At 46.5% G+C, this 16,932-nt stretch overlaps 1 protein-coding gene across 1 annotated transcript; it reads right to left on the bottom strand.

Annotated features, from left to right (window-relative positions):
• Positions 1 to 5,695: 5,695 nt before the first annotated feature.
• On the bottom strand, positions 5,696 to 12,124 carry LOC144103500 (uncharacterized). Its single transcript, XM_077636200.1, has 6 exons — positions 12,121 to 12,124; positions 11,705 to 11,741; positions 9,757 to 10,022; positions 8,752 to 8,853; positions 7,120 to 7,248; positions 5,696 to 5,942 (listed from the first exon to the last, which is right to left on the bottom strand). Exons 1-6 carry the CDS (start codon positions 12,122 to 12,124, stop codon positions 5,869 to 5,871), a joined length of 612 nt encoding a protein of 203 aa, XP_077492326.1. The 3' UTR covers positions 5,696 to 5,868.
• Between the last annotated feature and the right edge of the window lie 4,808 nt (positions 12,125 to 16,932).

Here is a 16,932-nt window from a genome sequence, read left to right as displayed (position 1 = left end):
ACTTGAATTTGGTTGCATTCTGTTCTCTGGTAGCGCAAGCTACAAGATTCAACCCTTAATCTTACTGGAAAGGCGCGCTCTCCGCCTCTGCCTTGGTCTCCCAAAATCAGTTTCAAACGCCCTGCTTTATCTGGAAGCCCGTATCCCTGATCTAACTTCCCGTTTTCAAATACTCATGGTGCGAACTTTCCTCAGATCGATGGACCCAGTGACTGATGTCAGTACTCCTATTTTTGTGCCTCAGCCGGCCTTATTATTTTCTCATCATTGGCCGCGGTATCAAATGCAACATTACGTTAACGCAGAACCTTTTACCACCGATTGGTGTTGATCTGTTCTTTGCAGTGGGTTGATGACACGCGGCAGCAGTGGAATTCCATTTCGACCACATCTTCCCATCTCATGCGAAACACATGCCCGCAAACATTTTAAACTGTATTCTCTCGGATCACATAGAGGAATACCCCGATCATACGGTGCTTGCTACCGATGCCTCCGTCAACTGCCAAAAAGCTGCAATTGGCATCTTTTCTGTCCGCATCCCAGATTATATTCCTATATTCTTTGCGGAATTTTTGGCTCTTGGAATGGCCCTTCACAAAATTCCATGCCATGTGTCTCGTGTTATTAATCTCGCTGATTGTTTGTCAGTGTTAGTCTCCCTTGACACTTCACAAGAATATTTTTTGAGCCGTATCCTGCGATTTTTTGCCCATGGACTTTGAAGGTGGTCCGTTTTGTCTGGGTCCCTGGCCATGCAGGTATTCATTCAAATGAGGTGGCTGCTTACTTAGCAAGGTCAGTTCTTGACGGGTCAGTGACACATCCCGTCCCGAATTGCAGCCTGCTGTCGATTTCCAGGTTTCAGCGGTTCCTACATATATCAGCCAGGTTACGAGATCCCTTACTAAATACCACTATCAGCACTTATCATATAATTGGAACGTCCGTTCGTGTAAATCAAGGCTTTGTGAGGTAACACATGACGCGGTTGCGGTGCAGGATTCCAAGTTTGAATTGATATCTATGCAGGTGTGGGTTGACACCGACGAACCTATGTGCCGCATGTGGGAAAGTTGAATCTTTAGACCATTTTATCCTCTACTGCCTAAAGTAAAGTTCGCACTTCAGAGAAAAATTTGCCTGGAGGTCCCTTTCTCCAGGTTAGGGATCAATTTATCTTTGCCAGTATTATTATCGTTTGGTGCGAATGCCAAGGGATTTGCATTGGGTTCTAATTGTGGGTTTCTCTACGATTCCATAATTGTAACTGGTAGGCTGATGTGCTAATTCTTTTAAAGTTCTACGAGCTCTTCTTTTTTCACCAAAATTCTGCCTGTTATATAACTGTCAATATTGTTCTGTTGTTTTTATTCATTATTTTTCAAAATTCACGATTGGTGCTACAGTTTTGTCGTCATCTTCCATGGAAACTTCTTTGTTTATTCAACTACACCTTGGCCAATCCCCCCCCCCCCGCGTGGGTATGTGCCATATACCTGGGGTGAAGAAGGAGAAGAGAGAGTTGCCGTAGTGGAGGGCTCCGGGATAATTTTGACCCCCTGGGGATCTTTAACGTGCACTGTCCTAGCACAGCACACGGGCGCCTTAGCGTTTTGCCCCCATAAAAACGCAGCCGCCGCGGTCGGGTTCGAACTCGGGGACTCCGGATCTGTAGTCGAGCGCGCTAACCATGCACTGAGCCACCGCGGCGGGCTGAACATATGTGAAGTACCAGGAAAAGAGTAAAATAAACTTTTTGGATGCCTTTATTCTTCACTCTCGTCGCCATTGTGACTGACTAACCGAATCTTTTATTAAGCCTATTTCGGTCCCCGAGTTTACACACCAGACCGAACTAGGGAAAGGAAAGGGGACATAGCAACGCAAGGTGGAGTGTTGTGGGGGGGGGGGGGGGGGATTCGACAATTCAAGCTGTCATGGTTGGGTGGTGGTGGTGATGGAAAACAAATTTACTGGTGAGATTGTGGTCATTATTGTGGAATTTATTGTGAAATTTATTGATCAGAGGACTTCGGTCTGGGAGTGGAGGAAGGAGAATAATAATAATTGGTTTTCGGGGAATGGAAATGGCGCAGTATCTGTCTCGTATATCGTTGGACACCTGAAACGCGCCGTAAGGGAAGGGATAAGGGAGGGAGTGAAAGAAAGGAAGAAGGTGGTGCCGTAGTGGAGGGCTCCGGAATAATTTCGACCGCCTGGGGATCTTTAATGTGCGCTGACATCGCACAGCACACGGGCGCCTTAGCGTTTTTCCTCCATAAAAACGCAGCCGCCGCGGTCGGGTTCGAACCCGGTAACTCCGGATCAGTAGCCGACCGCCCTAACCACTGAGCCACCGCGGCGGGTCGAGGAAGGAGAAGCAAAACATCCATTGCCGAAAAAAGGAGATTCAAGGGATTCTGGGTGGGCCTCCTAATGTTGCAGTCCACTGGCTTGCGCGGCAGCGATGGCCCCGCGTGGCAGTCCGCGCTGGTGATGAGGGTCTCCGCTGAGCAGCATGGCCTCCCATTGCCCCGGGTCTGGGTTTGGTATAGGGTCGATAGCGGGATCTAGCTTGCAAGCCATGCATAGCCAATGCATTGCGGGCAATTCGCGCGATAGCGGATAGGTTGGGCCTTTTAGAAATGTGCAGCTCTGGCTGCAATTTATCGCTCTTGGCGAACCAGCAGAATCTGGTGGCCGGGCAAGGAGAGGGAAAGTCAGTGGTCCCATGTGGGGCAGCAGTTGCGGATGGGCGGTTGGGCTGTGCCCGCACATTCACACACTAGAGTGTCATCGGGGGTCTGTGCAAAATCTTCGAGTTGGAGTGCTGTCACTGGCGTAATGGGAACGTGATTTTCAGGCTAGGGGAAGGTGCCTGTGTGTAGCTGACGGTATAAGACTACTTCCTTTCCAGACAGTGTGCTTTTAGGTGGGGGTTATAAATGCTGCGGTCCTCACGGAGGCCACTGTGAGAAATTCGAGCTCAAAAGAATTAAGCGACGATCAATTTAATTGATGAGACGGAACGCGACAGCATGAACTTTTTGTTCTGACTTAAGCGTTTCTTGTTTGATGCGATCCCGCTCAGGTGGTGAAAAGCTCCCGCTGTTTCATTCCAACCCAAGCACATCAGATGACGCTCCAATGCGCCTTTTTTGCAAGAGAAGGGGCGCATCAAGGTCATTTATGGTTTTTGGGGGTTTAACGTCCCAAAGCGACTCTGGCTATGAGGGACGCCGTAGTGAATGAAGGGCTCCGGAAATTTCGACCACCTGGGGTTCTTGAACGTGCACTGACATCGCACAGTACAAGGGCCTTTAGAATTTCGTCTCCATCGAAATTCGACTGCCGCGGCCGGCATCGGACCCGCGTCTTTCTCGAGTCAGCAGCCGAGCACCATATCCACTCAGTCGCCGCGGCAGCTTGTCAAGGTCGTTTAAGTGAACGTCCTTACTGACGAAGGTCATGGCGCTCAAGAAATGTGATTTACTTTTTATTATTATATCCAGGAGCTTATGTTCATGAAATATAAATATGTTCATGAAATATACAGTTTCACCAATATACCGCAAAAAAATAACAAGAACCACCACCTGGCCGGGCAGTGCGTGGCGAAAGGCAGACCCAGATTCATTATGGTTTAAATACTTGTTGTTACACATTGAGAATTCTATCTCACTGGACGAAGTCAAAACTAGAAAATTTTGTGGCTTTTCCTGGCGCCTGTCTTAGAAGTTTTCAGAGCTCCTGATGTAGGCTTTTTACCTTCCACATTTTATGCAGGACATAACACATACTCAATCCGAATAGCGCGGACAAAAGCCTGTTGTGGAAAGGGTACAGTCCCATTTCACTGTGTAATGCAGGCTCAGTGGTTATGGCGCTCGACTACTGATCCGGAGTTCCCGGGTTCGAACCCGACCGCGGCGGCTGCGTTTTTATGGAGGAAGAACGCTAAGGCGCCCGTGTGGTGTGCGATGTCAGTGCACGTTAAAGATCCCCAGGTGGTCGAAATTATTCTGGAGCCCTCCACTACGGCACCTCTTTCTTCCTTTCCTCTTTCACTCCCTCCCTTATCCCTTCCCTAACGGCGCGGTTCAGGTGTCCAACGATATATGAGACAGAAACGGCGCCATTTCCTTTCCTCAAAAATCCAATTATTATTATTATTAATACTTTCTTCCCGCTTGCACATTATGGCGGTGTACTTTCGTATTGAGCATGCATTAATCATGCCGCGGCATCCCTCAAATGACTGCGCACCAAGGCCAACCTTACATCTAGGCGATGGTGAGGCCCAAGCATGGATGTGTGGACGTAGTGTGGCGCCATCCCGTGGCAAAGGGAAACTTTTGATCTGAACGGATGACAGCCCCGTTCGAACTTCTAACGCATTTATAGCCTTACCTCAATCGGGTCTTTTATCTGAAGCGCACAACGAAGCTCAAGAGGACACCAAAAAGATATTCGAAATATTACGGTGCGTGTCGCCCAGGTGCTCGATGAGCTCGACCTGTAAATTTTGGCCCAATGTCTTGTACTACTACTAAGACAAAATAGGTGCGCAGATTTGCCTTGGCACTGGTGTACCAAAAGGAGGCGAAGAGGTTGGGTACAGTCTGCTAAGGAGCTCTTGAGGCAGCCTTTGTTACCGTGGCTCCGTCGCGTCGTTAGTGCGAGAAAAACCTTGGTCAACTTTTCCACTTCTCGCAGAGGCCACCAGGAGCGCTGCGAGTGAGTGTGGCGTCAAAGTTGATCTTGAAGAAGAGGAGTCGAAAGGTTCCATTGCGCAGGGGGGGCTTGTAGAAGCAGTGCGGAGTGATGCAATCATGTGGATGCTACAAAAAAAAATTAGCTGCCGTTTAACTACTGATCAACATGGTTAGATAGCAAAAGCTGCAGTGTATATGGAAAGTAGATGTGGCTTGGCATCTCTAACGTTGCGTGCGTTCCGCACACTCTAAAGGCAGTGCGCCCACCCTGCCACCCTGGCAGGCAGGTGGCAGGGTGGCGCGTGGCTCTACTGGTGGGTGTGCGCCAGAACGTTGTCAATGCTAATGCATACAGTTCACGCCTCTCACACCATCGCTAGGCGCCTACTAACCCAGGGAGGCATTTATGAGCTTTCCTCAAAATCATCGGAGTCTAGAACATTGTCAATGCCAACGCCAATACGACAGACGTCCTATAGCTTAAGTGCCGCGTTTCCGCCACAAGGTTGTCAATGCCAACGCATTTAGCGCACATATCTCCCCCTACCGCCACGTAACATAAAGCTCGACTGAGGTGTCCCCTGTCCCAACGGGTCTGTCATGCACATTTGGTTTCGAAGCTCCCGCTCATTGTCAGTTCCGGCACAGCTGCGGCTCGGCGACGTCACGTGATCCTCCTGGGTTCAAGGCCCTATGGAAGACACGTCGAACAAGCTACAGAAAGGAGTAGTAACGCTTTCGCTTTAAATGTGGGCACTTGCTCCTACAAAAAAATGTGAAGGAGCCGGTGAACTCTAGTAGTGCAGGGATTCTTCCATCTGGGTGCTCGAACACGCTGGAATGCTGTCGCGTTTAACTCAAGTTTAACTCTAAGTTTGAAGTCCACAAGGGAGCGATAAAGGATGAATGTAAAGAACGTAAAGCTTCAATGCAAGTGGCGCGTCTCCAGCTGAAACTGGACATACCGGGCTTGGAGCTTCATTTTTCATTATAAATTTTATTTTTACCCTCCTGTTTCTCTTCTTGTCACACACAAGGTCCGTACAGGTTGTGCTGGCGTATGCTTGGCTGCAGCCCCTTGGGCTGTAGCTAAGGCAGTGTTGTAGCTGCCGCGGTACCTTCTCGCTTGGACTTCTTTTCGAGCCAGACATCAAGGGGTGGGCTGTTTCCAGAAAATCAGGTCGGTGCGGATGCCAGGTCTGGCTTCCATGTTGAACACCGAGACTAAAGGAAAAAGAAAGCACGAGACACGATTAGTGAAACATAATATACCAAGCACTGAAATACGCTCGTTACATATACCCAACTATTCAAGACAAAAGCATTTTTGAGCGAGAAAGAGAGCAACTGTTTCTGCAGATCAGGCTTGCATTTTTTCGCTATTAAGGTTATTGCTATCGACTGCCAGACGCGAGCGATTGAAAAACAAAAAGAAAGGAAGAATTAACCATTACTTTCAATATTGAAAATTTTTGTCTCATGTTTGACACAATGTAGAACGGTACTACGTAGTGAGTCTTACTCGGGGCAAATTTCCAACAGCTACATTTAACATGTGGTAGATCATTTCACATTCGCCGGAGACTCATTTCATACCTCAACCTAATTCAACCTAGTAAGGTCCCATGTAAATAATTATGCAATAGTGACCGCCATCCCAAGAGGCGCAAAAAGGAAAGTTCAAATCCTTCGCATGCCATGACTTTTCTAAACCTCCCAGAAACTGTGTGAAAAAAGCCAACGGCTCTCGTTATTGTTATCGGTATCGTTATCGCTCTCGTTACCACAGCGCATTAAGTAGCGATTACTTCACTCCGGTGATCCGTCACTTGTGCTAACAATTTTTATTCCACACCACTGTACATGTGGTTAGGCATTTCACTAAGCCCTCTGACGGCTTTCCCACAACAGGTTAAATTGGTAATAAAATTTCACGTGACACTGACTTTACCGAAACGTTGCCAAGCTAGCATAATAAGTCACTCATGTTAGGCGCGACGCAAGCAATTAATAATTAACCTAATTCATCTGAACAGACGCGCAGTCAACTGAGGTCACTGAACTTCTATGTTCACACCCCACTGTGGGCCACGAGGTTCTTCGTAATGGAAGCCTTTCGAATATACACGCCTATCTGTGGTTCTACAATGGGAGATGAAATTAAAATATGTAGCCCATTCAGCATCTCGCCTCCATCAGAATGCCATGGCTAAAGAACAAAATACCATCAAAGTGAGCAGTGAGCTGTACAGGGTATGCGGTTAAACTACAGTACCGCGCCGTCAACCAGAATACCAGCTTGCATGGATTTAGCAGAGACATTCATGTCTTGTAAGGGCGCCAGTTTTACCACGACAACATCGGCCACGATCGCGAAAGGACGGGAAAGACGCAAGCGTACCGCAATTGCTTGCTCCTAGAGGTCTACGAAGGCCAAATAGAGAGACAGGTGCCATTGATGGTCCAACCCTTGGACAGATGGCCACACTGGACGCGGGTGCCGATGGAGTAAGCCCCGTTGTCCGAGACTCTAGGTGAAGGGGAGAGCAAAGAGGACATTCATTACCTTCCGATGGGCACGGGCGTAGTGCAGAGATAAGGGAATGTCGTTGGATAGAGAACAACAGGTTGGGGTAACCCGGGCGGTCGCCGATGTCTTTGCTCAGATGGTCGCTATCCGACGGCAGCACTCAACACATTCCCTTTTTAGTGGTCCAATAAATGTTTTCCACTGGAGAGTAATGCCGGAATTTCGGAAGCTGCTCTTCGGGCTGCACTCCACGGGGTTGCTCGATCTGAGCACCACACACGAAGACGACCCAGGGAAAGCGGTTTAAGGGCTCTAGGGCAGAATCCGTGCCGCGTAACACACATTCGGTGGTCGATAGAGTACTTTTACGGAAACACTGAGCACTGAAGGAACGCGCAGTCTAGGATGGTTAAGAAAAAAAAAGGAAATTGGGAGCAGCAATCTGCCTAAAGAAACTGATAGATTTCTTAATAAATTGATTAAATTGGTTATTTGGTTCAATTGATGTAATTTTGATTATTGAGAAATTGTTTCATTGAGAAACTGACTGAGAAATTGCTTGATTGATTGAGACATTGATTGATTGAGAACATGACTGAAAATTTCAGAAAGTGAATGATTGAGGAATTCACTAATTGAACGAACGAACCCAACGAAATTAATCGGAGAATGAAATGCGCAATAGGTTCAGTAATCAACGTCTGCGAAAGTTTGAAAAGAATTCCAGTGTAGTCAATAGACTAAATAGAACAGGACTATTTTTAAAATCTCTAACATTATTCTCTGCGGGTAATAATGGGTTAGCGTTCTGGTACCGCCATGAAGATAAGTACAGGGAAGATGCGTGTCGTGCCAGAGTTACTGCAAACACCTTTGTCGCGCGAAAAAACCCAGAATACGAGCCTCTGTCGCACAACACAATGCACGACAAAAAAGCTTTTCTCGTGGCACAAAATTGTGTCGCGCGACAAAAAATTCTGTCGTGCGTTTTTCCGGGCCGCTCTCCAGTCAGCCGATATTTGTTCCAGATCCTTCATGCTTCTTTCTTCCTTGAACCTGCGTCCTGTGTACGTAGTTCACGGGCTGTTTGAATATGGTAAGGATCAAAATTTTGTCACGGCGACAATTATTTTAGCAAACAAAAGCACAGGACATGAACTGGCTAAATTAAGTGACGCCATTCAGTTGTAGCTCCTGGGCATTTGTGCTGGATCGACTTCTCATCCTTTCACTACCAGATTACCTTGCTCAACAATGGGATGAGTACAGCAAACAGGAAACATTCATTCATGCGCACAGGCTAGATAAATATTTCTTACTCATCTCTCTGATAACAAACTGTTTTCTGTTTCATGTTAAATGCTGCTTCATATTTAACGGCTGCCTTTTCTCCACGCAAAAAGATACTGAGAATAATTGAAAACCAATATGTGCGATACCGGCAATACTACAGGGGAGCCCAGGGAACTTGTGGAATCAATGACGTCATAATGATTTACCAACCTGTGACGTATACGGCTGGGTGTTGCCCTGGTACCGCAACCAGGGGATGAAGGCATGTTCTTGGCAGGTGGTGTAGATGTCTTCCTGCCAGCCTTGGCAGCGCTGCGAGAATAGGAACGAGCTTATTTTCTATGTTCGAATAAATGGGGTTGTTCGAGCCTACACGAAGTAAAATCTCCCCAATAAAATGAAAAAAAATGACGGTCCATATGCGTAGTAAGAAAAAATGCGAATTTGGTGCACTAACAGTTTGTTTCTGATTTCGGTTCCAGTGTTCAGATCCAGTCTTCACGGATGGCAGTCGTTCGGATAACGATAATGAGTCCGTATGTGCGGAATCGCATTAACTAATTTACATTCATAGATCTCTGTTGGGAAAACTCCTACCAGTCCTATTTCAGTGGTGCAGTGGTCAAGCGATACGCCATTCTATTTCCCTTCCCTTCATACGCTGAATGTGATGCCGAATGCGATGCCGAAAAGCCATAACCGCGAATGCGCGGGCCCAGGCCGGTGAGATGGGAACAGGTGGTCGTGCAAGTTGGGGACATCCGGCCTGAATTTCCACTCTGGATGTGGACAAACTGCAAGCAAACCAGTGCGATGAAAGCAATTTAAAAATAAAAATCACAGCCACGCTCAAGGTTTAGAGAAACCTCCAAGAAAATTAGTGGAAAAAGCCAGCCGCTCTCGTTATCGTTATCGCTCTCGTTACAGCAGCGCATTAATTAGCGATTACTTCACTCCGGTGATGCGTGACTTAGGGCTATTTTTGTGTTCTACGCTACTGTACAGACCAAGCGCCCAGGTAAGCGGCCCTTTACTCTGCCACGCAGCGCTGCCTTGCGACAGAGGAGGAAGGCAACCAAACATTCTTGCACGCGCGACTGATTCCAGAGCTCAGCTTGCAGGCAGATGGCGGCGCCTTCCTGAACGATTATTGACGGTACGATTCGTTTTGCCAACTCGCGGTGAAACTGCACAAAACTGCTCTTGAATGCTTACCCGCCTCCACAACCTGCTGTAATACTGCAGGTGGTAAGCGCGGAAGCAGGCGTACGTGGCAGAAGTTGGCATCCCTCAGGGGGTTCAGGCTGGCAGGCCCGCCGCGAACACAGGAGGCCAGTGCGGGAGGAGCTTCACCCTTCCTCACAAGGAGAGGCTGCCTGGGGCTCGCCTTCTTTGTGGCGGCTTGCGCAGGGACGGAACCACTTTCCTCCTTCCCTAGACTGCTCGGTCCACCCTCTTCATTGATGAGGTCCTCCCGCACTCTAGACCACGTAGAGCAAATATGGATAATCATTTGACTACAGGAAGGAAGCGAAAGCATTGTATGATTGTTGTATCATTTGCAGCATCAGATCAAGTCGAATATCGGAAGGAGTTTTAAGGAAGTGATTGCTCCACTAAACAGGATAGCGGTGCAATTCACGCTGCCAAGCTTGCTATCAGTGCAGCCGTCAGCTCGCGAGGAGTGCGTTCGCGGTCGTAAATTTAAGACAGTTCTGGTCCAAAAGCACGACAAACTTCTTGCCATCCGGTCGCAGATTCACTTTTCTTCAAGTACTACGAAGCCGCCTTCTTTGACAGAACTCCATCTGTCACTGTGACAAGAACGAAATAAGCTTCTCTTGTTACTGGATCAATTCCGTCCTTAAGAGCCGGCTACTAACTACCCCTACATTTGTTTCCGGCCGCATTGATCATCTTCGCGAAGTAGGTGTTCCGTCGTGCCATACTAAACACCGTTTTTCTCCTTTTGTCCCCAACACTTCAAACAGTTGGAACCACCTTCCCAGGCACATTGAGATACTACTAACCCAAGATCTTTTATGACTGCAATCTCTATTTGCAGATTTTAGATTTATTTTGCGTTCGTTTTTGCTGTCTTATTGCTGTCCGCCGAAATGTTCTCATTTTTGGGATTTGCTGTTTTTTCCCCTTTGCCTTCTCTTGCCTTATTTTGAGTTATGTTTTGTTCATTTTTCGCCGCATTTTCGTTTCTTCTATTTTGCTTTTCTGCTGCACTGATCGGACCCAATGTATGTCCTTCCCACTCCCCTCTTTAATGCCTTCGGGTCCTGAGGGTATTTGAATAAATAAATAAATAAATTCCTGCTGTTACTAAAAGGCCAGGTACAACAATACCACCGGGAATTCTGTACCGATGACACAAAATTTTCTGCTGCGTTTTGATAGGGCAGCTCCCATAGTACATGTAAAAATGCCTTTTCATGGCCGCACCCACATGAGGTCATCGTCGCGATAATTAGGATGGCAGCATCGGAACACAACTACCAAAACAGCGCAGGTTTACGGCCGAGGAGACGAATGTCGCAAAGACAAAAAGGGGAAAGCAAAGTTGCGCTGCAGTTGGCATGCCCTCGCGTATGTGTAGAGGCAAAGATCAGCTCTTACAACCTCGCTGGCATCAGGGATGGTGGGTCATAAACTGTGCACCACTTGCACTGAACAATCGAAGCATAGGAATTCGCACGCAACCTTTTGTGAGGATATCTTGTTGCATTCATTACTGTGTATGGCTCCTACGGAATAGTTGATGTGTAGCTGCTCCCGGGACTGCGTGTTCGCCTGACCAAGTTGAGCGGTGTTGGTGGCACTTAGTACACATCGAATTCAGCACCTTAGGATTTTAGGGCGCACCACCTTCGTCCATTCAAGCGCCCTACCTACGTAACACGATCATGAAGGGCCTTGATCGTTTCAATCGACATCAGTGTTAAAGGTCTTGCCGGGTGCAACTAAGTGATGTATGGATATGTGTGAGGATGTGTGTTGCTGCTGAAAACAAAGAGAACCTTAGAGGCCCGGTTCCTGAAAACATGTTATGCATCACAAAGGCATTGTCAGAGTTGTTGAGTGCAGTTGGAAATGCATTGACAGCTGCCCCTCCCGAGTGAATTTACAAAGTATGGCAGAGTTGACCACGTACCTGATAAGGTGAGGCTGACGGCAGACAGTCGCAGCCCCTGCAGTGGGAAAGAAAGGGTCAGCAAAGATGCGCGGTGATGTAGTGTTCAAAAATACTCCGCAACAAATTGTTTTAGATACTGTCAATGGTACTGATCTATTGGTGGACTGTTTGCTGATACAACGCAACTGTCCAATTTGCCTAGAATCCTACTTAAAACTAAACATGTTGACAGATTTGCTGTCAGTGCTTGATGACTTGATATCTAACCTGCTCCCCACCGTGGACACAGCGTCACATTACTGCAAGCCGGCCTCTCCACCTCTCATTTCATTAAATTACTTTCTCTCTCTCAGTTGCACTGTTTTTTTTCTATCTTTACAATCAAAGATTTCTACGGTCACATTTAGAAGCACACATCATTTGCAAAATCGCACCCATGATATGGTTTTTTCTATCCCTTTCCCATGGTAACGGATCTGTTTTGCCGACTTCTATTACCTGCATTGGTCCAGAGACTTGAGGCTCTTCACTTTGGAGACGTGCTGCAGATATGTGTTTGGTCCGGCACAAAAAAAACACTGCTCAACTATGACTTTAAACGGCCGACTGGGGCGCAGCGGACAGCGCGGGCTGCGCACTCCTCTCACTCACCACGGCGTCTCCTCTTCCTTCTTTATTCGCTGCAGCGTTGTTAGAGGCCAGCACAGGATGAAACAGGGGACTTGTCGCTCGCTACTTCCACTACGGTGCTCATGCCTGGCATGATGCGGGACTCGGAGGCGTTGGCGAGCGCTTCGGTCTCCTCTGCTACCTGGGCTCCAAGTGGTAAATACTCAAGTTACTCCTCCAAATCACCTCTAAAGGAGAAGCAGAGTTGTTTTTAAAACGTTGAGTGTAAATAAAAGTTTTTGGCCGGAGATGTGTCGAAGGCACTTATATGAATCCTGCTTACACAAAAATACCACCACAGCATGTATAGCAGTCAAATGGATTCCGCAGTAATGGACTTTACACAATCACCCTTCTGCAATCAGCCCGTTGGCCACGCTAACAGGGCAAGTTCATTACAAGAAAGCCGACCCACGCAGCCTCCAGAATGGCAGGAACATCGAGATCGTCATTGCAGCCTGCGTAGATAGACGATACAGGCATCTCACTGCATGTATACCGTGCATCGCATTACATGGTGAGCGAGGGACCACTGTCCTGGATCTCACTGAGCGAGAAGGAGCGGATCAACCACCGTCTACCTCTTCGACCTGGGCCCTGCTTTTCTACCCCAGCATCCGCTGATGCTCAGTGCCCAGTGTCCCTCAGTGCGCAGTGTCCCGGTGTAGAGCGCCGCACCGTCTTTACAAAAACATTTTCACACAGTCTATAGATTGTCAATAGACATACTTATTTATTTATTTATTTATTCAAGTTACCCCTAAAGGCCCTCCAGAAGAGGGTATTACATAGGGGGGGGGGGGGGGTACAATCATAAGTAATCGCGATACATTTCAACAAGTAAGTGTAACAAAAAAAACGCTAATTAAAACATAAGGCATCACACAAAGAAAAATTGAACACTAACAAAAACAGCAAACATTTAGACATTTCCGTCACAGCGAAGAAGCTCTTGGAATTTTTTATTGTCAGTTTCTGTGGCGATGACTGATGGCAAACTATTCCATTCAGTGATAGTACGGGGAATAAATGAATTGGCATAAGACGATGAATGACAGTTTACGCGTTTAACTTTGAAAGAATGATCACGGCGTGGAAAGAGAGCATCAGGTGACTGAAACAAATCACGGCGAAGGGATGGGTGGTGATAAAGCTTATGGAAAAGGGTTAAGCGAGCAAGTTTACGGCGATATGACAAATCTTCCAGTTCGGCACGTTTTTTTAATGCTGAAAGGCTTGTGAAGGGTGAGTAGTCAGAAAATATGAAACGAACAGCACGGTTTTGCAAGGATTCAATGTTAGTGATAACGTAGGCTTGAATAGGGTCCCAAATGGCCGCAGCATATTCGATTTTAGGGCGTATTAGAGTTATATAAGCAAGCTTTTTAACGTGTATAGGGGCGTATCTGAGGTTACGTTTAAGAAAACCAAGTGAGCGGTTAGCAGATGCTAGGGTGAGGTCGATATGGTGATGCCATGTTAGGTCAAACTGAAGGTGCACCCCAAGGTACTTGTATGTTGATGTTAGTTCCACAGTATTGTCATTTAGAATATAAGTGGTTGGAATGCGAGCTGTACGGCGAGTGAAAGATATTAGTTTAGTTTTAGAAACGTTTATTGCCATTAACCATGATGAGCACCAAGAGCTTACTGCGTTCAGGTCAGATTGTAGAGATTGGCGGTCACTGTCTGTAGTAATGTTACGGTAAATTACGCAGTCATCAGCGAAAAGGCGAAGTCTAGATGTTACACAGGCAGGTAAATCATTAATATAGATTAGAAAAAGCAAAGGCCCTAGCACGCTTCCTTGTGGTACCCCAGATGTCACATTAGCAAAGGAAGAGTTAGAATTATTAACGGAGGTAAACTGAGTTCTAGATGACAGAAAGTCCTTAATCCAAGCGAGCACGTTAGGGTGTATATTAAGCTGTGCTAGTTTCAGTAGAAGTCTTTGATGAGGAACCCGATCGAAAGAAATCTAAGATTCTTCACTTACCCCTGTCCACTTATCGCATGCACGATCAATGTGCAATCACTTCAATGCGTGTCCAGGGTTTTTTTTTATTTTAAGAGTTTTTCATCGCAACCTTCTAGTGAATTTCTTTCTCGAATCTCCTCCCCAACACGGCACCGTGTCAGCAATTTTCTAATGCCGGATAAAAATGGCATCCTATTTTGTCGTTCAGGTTAACCTTTGCCTTTACGGTCACCTCGTGTGGTATCCTGTGGGTACATTAAAATCGGTCCTCAAAAATCCTATCGCATAATTAAGCATCGCAAAAGTTGTATTTTTGCATTTAAATAAAGCTTTTCCAAAACGTGACTGAAACCGAAACTAAATCACCCGGACCGGAGAATGCTTTATGTTTGCGTGCTGTTGCATTAGTGACCAATGCAGGTGCCGTGCATGCAGAAATAGCGAAACACTGCAAATACAGGAAAATAGAAAGTGAGACGCAAAGTGCCCCATGTGTGTCACTCCTTGCAGCCAAAGTCAACACTTCGGAGCAGTCGTCACCTTGGGAAGCTTCCCAGCCTGGAGCCTTTTTGTGAACAGAGTAGGTCCAGGCTGTCGTTCGAACCAGGCCACGCGACGACCACTTAGCAGACAGAGTCCGCATCCCTGGTCCTGCGTAGAAAACCCACCTTTGAGGAACATACAACTCAGCCGCTAACAGCCCAAAATACTAAAAAACTCAAGCACGTGGGTTTGTGTTGTTGAATTTGTATATAGACCAACACCGATCTGTGACGCAAAGGATCTGCGGTGGCGCTTGTATCGCTGGCTGGACCGACAGGGGGAAAAACATGGGGGTGAAAAGTAGGCTTTGTGCCTGTAGGAATACATGGAAGCGAAATTTTCAAAGCAGTTTTCTCCTTTCACAGGGCACTATGATGTTGCCCCTTCCTGAAGAACACCCTACCCAAGTTTATCATAGAACTGATTCTGAAATTATCAAGCATTGTTTCGAAGGCGATATGTTTTTAAAGCGTATGAGCTACGTGCTCGTGGGGGGATTCCATCAAAACGCGGCCGCCGCGGTCGGGTTCGAACCCGGGAACTCCGGATCAGTAGCCGAGCGCCCTAACCACTAAGCCGCGCCGGCGGGGCTCGGTAAAGCTTGCTGCAATTCTCGTGGGGGTGATCTTCGAGAGCATGGTGTATTGAAAAACAAGTAAGCAAGACTTTCTTAAAACGATATACTACGCTATATGCTTCTACACATGCGACAAGACATCCCTTACAAGCAACGTACGAGCTCTTTCACAACTGGTTTGAAAAGCTTTCATTCTTCACAGTGTTTTTATGCTTTGATGGAGAGAAGGGGCTACAGAAATTTAGTGAATCGTGCAGTTTGTAGTGAAGCACAAACAAGGACATGCTGGCAAGAAATTTGGAGCAGCGCGGCGTTCCAGGCCGAAGCAGCAGCGCAGCACTGACCTCTTGAATGTAAGGAGCTGCAAGCTCATCACCCTACATGAAGCAATCAGAGTAGCAATGACCGCATGCATTCACGCTATATGCTTCTACACATGTGACAAGACATGCCTTACAAGCACCCTATGAGTTCTCTCACAACTGGTTTTAAAATCTTTCCTTCTTCATGCAAGTGGTAATTACACAGTACAATAAAGAAACACATTACACCTTCTTAATTCCTGCCTCAGATTCCACGCCAGCAACTGCAAAATTGAAACAGTGCAAAAAGAAAAAAAACTGCCAGCAAAGGGACAAATTTTCTTCCAGTTTTCAGTGGAATGATTCAACAACTCAAACAACTTTTCTCAAACAACTTTTCTTAGATGTGCCTTAACAATGACACTAATTTCAGTAACCCTGCAAGAGTACAGTCAAGGAAAAAATTTAGAGTGCCATCAGCAATCCTTTCGAATGTGGCAGCTTCACTATTTTGCAATTCTTACAGTGCAGCTGAAGTCTCTCAAAGATGCCTGTTTCTTTTTTCTTGAGTTTACCAGTTCTGAGTTTCATTATGACAAATGTGATACATATGGTAGACAAGGAACAAGCACTGCCAGTACTTCATAAGTCCACTTTCTGATTACCAACATCTTTTGCAGTTTATAAATTGTGGCCTCTACATTTTTTTTGATGATTAAGGTTCAATATAAAAAAGGTGCCCAACAAAGCGAAAAGCACAATGCCTAGCAAGTGCTCCAGTGGCCATTGAGACATTATGACTGTCTCAGTGATGATGCCTGCCACAGAAAAGAACTCTTTCAGACAAACGAAAAGAACCTTTCTTAGAGACTGTTATACTGGGTACATCAGGGAAGGAGGACGGCTATAGAGATGACTAAGGGAACAAAGACAGCACTGCACGTACAAATAAAAAAAAGGTCAATAATTCCAATCTGCTAGTATTTGCCTGCAAAATAAACATCCAATGTATGATCTCTCCACGGTAGTCATTGTCCGACTCGCTGGCCTTTACCGGCCAGATATTTCTGCAAGGCCACATAGAAGCAAGGTCAGACAGACACTCACTGCAGCTGACGTGCAAGTCATATTACTTTGTTCAGGTAGAAAATAAACAACCTACTTGAGCCTGGACTCC

Source organism: Amblyomma americanum, chromosome 9 (genome assembly GCF_052857255.1).
Source record: "Amblyomma americanum isolate KBUSLIRL-KWMA chromosome 9, ASM5285725v1, whole genome shotgun sequence".
NCBI lineage: Eukaryota > Metazoa > Arthropoda > Arachnida > Ixodida > Ixodidae > Amblyomma > Amblyomma americanum.
The sequence above is the reverse complement of the archived record's forward strand: the minus strand, read 5'-3'. Positions and strand labels throughout refer to the sequence as shown.

Excerpts from the sequence above, each read along its gene's own strand:
- LOC144103500 (XM_077636200.1), bottom strand. Across the intron at positions 10,023-11,704 it reads CGTCAGCCTCACCTTATCAG|AGTGCGGGAGGACCTCATCA; the intron begins GTACGTGGTCAA and ends TACGTGGTCTAG. Across the intron at positions 5,943-7,119 it reads TCTAGGAGCAAGCAATTGCG|TCTCGGTGTTCAACATGGAA; the intron begins GTACGCTTGCGT and ends TTTTTCCTTTAG.